The sequence below is a fragment of the Galeopterus variegatus genome, unplaced genomic scaffold, assembly GCF_000696425.1.
Source record: "Galeopterus variegatus unplaced genomic scaffold, G_variegatus-3.0.2 Scaffold2353, whole genome shotgun sequence".
Lineage (NCBI taxonomy): Eukaryota > Metazoa > Chordata > Mammalia > Dermoptera > Cynocephalidae > Galeopterus > Galeopterus variegatus.
Genome location: NW_007728464.1, coordinates 144178 through 150177, shown reverse-complemented (window position 1 = coordinate 150177; position 6000 = coordinate 144178). Strand labels below are relative to the sequence as shown.

The window sequence follows — 6000 nt, the reverse complement described above, 5'->3', positions numbered from 1 at the left end:
GCAACCCTCGGTGTTGCTCCCGCACCTCGCTCAGCCAGTGAGCTGGAACCGGTCTGTATGTGGGATCCGAACCCTCGGGCGGGAGCGCCGCCACGCTTCCCAAGCGGTGCACTATCCAGTGCGCCACTGGGCCGGCCCGGAATATGAATTTTTTAATCCAGAAATTTCTAAGGGACAGACAATGTGTCTAAAAGATTGTAATAACAAAGAAACAACTACCTCCAGTAATATAATCTTCTATAAATTGAGGAACAATCTATACAAAAAAAAAAAAAAAAAAAGGAATTTAGGGCCTACTGAAATACAATTATAAGAAACAAGAGAAAGGCATTGTGAATTCTTTCAAAAATAATAGCTTTTTAAAAGCCACAGCAAATAGACGAAGCTTTCATTTCCAAAGGCAGCCCTAATCTACCTCAACCCCAGAGCATTTTCTCTAAATAATTCTAAAAAGAAAATATTTGGTAAAAGCTAAATGAAGTAACGATTCTGAGAGAAATATCTTTTCTTTTATAATAAATTATTAATTCACTTCCCCATTGCCCTTGATTTCATTTCTTAAAAAAAAAAAAATATTTTTTTGATTTTATTTTTCCTTTATATTTTTGTTGTTGTTGTTGTTGTTCTTACCATCTTTCATTTATATACCTGAAGGTGACAGGTATATAAAATGATATTGGAGAAAAACTGCAAGACTTAGGTGTTTCCAGGATGTTAAATTTTACAGTGTAAAGATTGATAGATTGTAGGTAACTTGTTTTTATACATCTATTGGCAAGTTGTTCTTATGTGTGTACATAAAGTTATTTTGTCATGCAAGATTTTAGACAAGGAACAATTTTTTTCCTAGTGAAGAAACATTTTTCTCTACATCTTAAAAACTCAATGTTTTTCTATTGAGACTTCCTTTTAAAATCTAAAACACCACGAATTATGAGATTATATTTAAAATGTTAAAATATAGGGCCGGCCCGGTGGCGCACTGCTATAGTGCGCCGCTTGGGAAGCGCGGCGTCGCTCCCGCTGAGGGTTCGGATCCCACATACAGACCGGTTCCCGCTCACTGGCTGAGCGAGGCGCGGGAGCAACTCTGAGGGCTGCGACCCCGTTGCCGGTCCCGGTCCGGTACGGGGGCGACACTGAGGGTTGCGATCCGTTGCCGGACACGGAAAAAGACAAAAACAAAAAAAAAAAAAAAAAGTAAAATGTTAAAATATAAAGAACTACAACACTGAAATAAATTTACCATAGTCATATACTCTAAAATTTAACTAAGAAATATAAAAAAGTTTTCTCTATATTCCAACCAAATCTGAACCCAGAGGCTGAGTGTGATCTGTACCCTGGTATACCTTAAAGTCCCTAACTTTCTAAAGAAAGAAAAGGAGAGAGGAAGAAAACAGAATCAGAACTAAAGCTGTCTCAGTGTGGTTTCGTGTATGTATGGTTTAAAACTGGCCAACATTTCTATCAAAGGAGAAGGGAAAGGGATAATATTTATTAAGTGTCTGACTCTGTGCCAGATGTGAGACTACAGCAATGAACATGATTGCACAGCCCTGTCTTCAAGGAGCTCAAGGCTAGTTCTCCTAAAAGAACAAGATGGTCAAAGAAGATAAATATTTTCAAGGATGTTTAAGCTTAATACATTTTACACCACTTATCTTTGAGAAAGATCTTCTAGCAATTTTCACTAAAAGAATGCCACACTACCTTTAACAAAACATCTCCCTCCTCCTCATTTTCATTGGCTATTTTCCAGGACAATAACTGGTTACTGTCTCACTTCTTTTCTTAGTAGTGAGACCAGAACTTTTAAAATATGCTTATGATCATTTGTATCTACTCTTTTTGGAAGTACAAATTTATTTCTTTTATCCATTTCTTTGCTGAAGTCTCAGTATTTTTCTTTATTGGTTAGTTGTTATGTTAAGGAGGCTGATCTTTTCATACGTTTCATGTAAACATTTCCCTAAGCTGGTGTTTGGTGTGTGTGTGTATATTTGTATGTGTTGTATATACATATAAACATACACATTTTTAAACAGAGGAATTTAAAATCCTATGCAGATAGTCTATCAATGTTTGGGGGAGGATTTTACACTGCTTTTAAGATTAGCAAGTCTTTTATTCATTCACATGAGAGAAATATTTACCAGCATAATTCCCTAGTTTTTTAAAAGAATTTTATTTTCATATTCAACTCCTTGGTAAATGAGCATTTGATTTTGGTGTGTGACATAAGAAGAAGATTAAAACTTTTTCACTTAACTCGTAGTTAGGTTTTCCCAACACCTATACACAGGAAGAATTCTTCCTTTCCCCACTGATTTATCTTTCTAGCTTTATAAACTTGTATGACACTATTTGCATTATTTCAGCTTTATAACATGTTTCAATTCTTGGTAAGAACTGGCTTCATTATCTAGCTTCACCTGGCCCTTGTGGAGAAGTCCAAAGATAGATTAGTTCCTATACATAGATAACCAGTTTTTCTACCAGGATAGCTGTAGAATTTTGCTTTTTTTAATCTTTGAAAATTTAACTATTTCACAAGGATATTTCTAAGATATTGGTGTCGTTTCATTAACTGGCCTGAAAAGAGACACTTCAGTTTATACATTTTGAACTTTAGCACAGGAAGGCTTTTTGTATTTGATCTTTAACTATTATCTCTTTTTACATGTTCTGGTCTCTTCTTTAACAATGATCAACCACATGTACAATCTATCTCTTATATTCATCTTTTTCTCTCATTATCAACAATAATAACTAACATTTATCAGTAGTACTATGTATCGGACACCCTGTTAAAAGATTTACATTTAGGATCTCATGAATCTTAAAAACCCTGTAAAAAATATTAGAATCCCATTTTATAGATGAGAAAAATTAGGCTTTATTTTATTTATCCAGAGTCACAAAGCTGGCACAGGTTGGGACCTACACCTATGCCTAAGCAGATGAATCCTACAGCTACACTTTTAACTACAGTTTTCACCTATCTCTTTTTTCTGTTCCCCCTTCCCTTTTTTTTTTTTTTTTGGCGCTGGCTGGTTATGGAATCCAAACCTGTGACCTTGGTGTCAGAAGGCTGTGCTCTACCCACCTGAGCTAAACTGGCCAGTCCTCTTTTTTCTGCATTCTTATGAGTGCTTGTGAAATTAGTTCTCTAGGCTACACTATTGATTCGATGTTTACGTCAATTTGCCTTTTACCATCTGCAGTGTGGCTTTAACTGAAACATGCCTTTTAAATTTTTTTAATCTTCACCATGTCTTTTTAAAAATCAAAATCTTAGTCTTTTTAACTCATTATTAACAAAAACCCTAATTTCTTCTATTTTATTGAGAACATACTCTAAAATATTCTATTTCTTACAGCTAATCATTTAAAAATATGCTTTGCCTTTACTTCTTTTAAATTCATATAATCTTTTTAATGCCCCTCCTGCCTTAAGTAAGATTTATCAGTCTCTTTGAGAATCAATAAATTTTACCTCTTTAAGCTTAGGGTGTCCAGTGGGTTGTATGTAGCCCCTAACCCTATTTCTGGGAGATTTAGGTATTCTATTATGTAGCTCTGTTTAATAGAGGCAGAATCTTCTGTTTCTGTCTAATTTTTGGCTTCAAGGAGAATTTACTCCTGACACACATGACATGGTTGGCTATTCTTTTTCATTAAACTCTCTATTAATTTGGGTAATACTATGTTCTCCTGCTTCTTCTATCTCTTTAATGATTGGTCTCTTTCACTAGTTCACATACAAAGTTCCATCACAGTGTTTAGCACTAAACACTCAACAATTATACATAAAAAATAAATTTAGATACTGCTGCTTTTTATCAATTTAGAAATGTTTTTTAAAAAATAGCAAGGGAGATTATGCATATACTGTTTCAACTTGTAAAACTCATAAAATTTTGTATCTGACTTTTGAACAGAAACAGTTTCCTTGTCTATAAAACAAAGGTAATAAACACTGCTATGCCTGTATTACAAGGCTGCTACATTAAAGGAGACAATTTGAGCGTTATGTAAATGGAATAAATTATTAAGAGACTCTGCCTTATGTTACAGTTGTTTGAATATTTGTCACCACCTACCAGACTTGATGCAAACTGAGGTCAAGGGTTAAACATTTTTTTTGTCATTTGGAGTATCTTAAATGTAGCTGGTAATTGATAAATATTTCAGGTAACTAAGTTTTCTTTGTTCAAACTGTTGGAACCCAACCTACAAGGCCAAGCTCCATCTGGTCACAATTTCCTACAAAATCAGTGCACAGGTGTGAGGGTTGGAGTAGTTTTTTGCCACAAACAGAGGCCATTAGCAGGTAATCAATACATAAATGCATGGTGGCAGGAAGAACAATGTCCATTAGAGAATAGGAAACCAAGGAATAGGGTCTAGAATTGGGAAAATAAGTCAACAACGGAAAATCTTTGGACAGAAAAAATTGAAGGAGCAGACTGATCTCCTGAAATGAAGACAGCAAAAGTATGGTCACAGACAAAATAAGAAACAGCTTTTGTAAAAAGGGAAGTTTAAAAATTACATTTTTCCTTATATCACCTGCCTATATTTGTTATTTAATGAAAATCATCTATGCAGACCAGAGGATCTAAAGAAGACAATATTAGAACTGCCCTCAAGGAGCTTACAGTTGAGATGAGGGCACAAAACCCATATTTACTAAGTTCTTACTAAGTTCTTACTAAGTGCTGGGGACTGTGAACTAGACAGGTTGTTCTCAAAGAGTGGTCCTCCAACTAGCAGCATCAGCATCCCCTGTGAGCTTTTCAGAAATGGAAACTTGTAGCACCACCCCAGACCTACCTAATCACAAACTCTGGGGGTGGAGCCTGGCAATCTGTGTTTTGATAAGCTTGCCAAGTGATTCTGATGCACACTGAAGACTGGGAACCACTAAAGGAAACATGAGGTTTTCGATAAGATTTCATGGGACTTTTAATGCCTAGACAGAAATTACTCGTTTGAATACTATCTGTTCTTCCAAGAACTGGTACTGTTGCATGGCCTTGAGAATTCATGGGATGAGGGTCTAAATCTACTAATGCCATCCTTCCCCTCAGGGATCCTAGTGGGCAGAGATGAGAAGGCCATAGTTAATCTTCCTTTCCTGGGAGATGGTGCGTCATACCCATGTGGAAAGTTGTAGGTGTGGTCTTCTGGTTCAGAGCCCTCCCTTATCACTAGATTGTGGGCTAGTCTTTACATAGCTATCAAGGCAGGACAGCATGATGGATTATCCTAAATTCAGTCTGTCTAATGCAATTAATGATTTTGAAACCAGTAAAAAAGGACCTGAAAGGAACTATAAAAGTATAAGAAAGCCTAGTTTTAAGTAATTAATTTACTTTATTAAGTCAGCATGGCACTGTAAAACAGGATAGAAATGGTTTAAAATTTCAACTGCATAAAATAATTAAACATACTGTGACAGTTTCAAGTCTCTGTTTCACCAGCTGCATCTTTGTTGAAGAATTTTCAGTGTGGACAAATTCATCAATCTGAAAAGAGCCTTGATGGGGCAGTTTAGGACAGGTACATAAGGCATCTTGACTTTGGTGTATTCCAGGTAATGGAAATGTTCCATTGTAGCGTTTGAACATTTCAGCCTCCTGCTGGGCTACTGAAAAAATTAATCCATAATTAGTTTAAAACATCATAGCAAAATTATAATCAAATAAGCTACGAAACTGCAGCTTTCACTAACTGATCAGAAATTGAATACATTTCAAATATTGGGTAATAATAAGACAACTTGACTGGCAAACATAAAATTATTAAATACTATAAAACCATAAGAAAGGAAATATAATTTCACAGATAATTTCATGTCAGGCAGTGTCGTAACTGAGCCTTGAAGGCCATGCAAATTGGGATGGGAGCCTAATTTTAAATCTTTAAATATATGTATAAGGGCATAAAGAATGATTTGTAACAATGAATATGCTAATATAAAAAAATAAATTG

At 35.4% G+C, this 6000-nt stretch overlaps 1 protein-coding gene across 1 annotated transcript in view; it reads right to left on the bottom strand.

Annotated features, from left to right (window-relative positions):
* Positions 1 to 6000, bottom strand: part of AHI1 (Abelson helper integration site 1) — a 188800-nt gene that overhangs the window by 109711 nt on the left and 73089 nt on the right. Inside the window, exon 17 of the mRNA XM_008581425.1 lies at positions 5460 to 5656. Coding sequence (XP_008579647.1) covers positions 5460 to 5656 — 197 coding nt within the window. The remainder of the gene's footprint in view (positions 1 to 5459; positions 5657 to 6000) is intronic.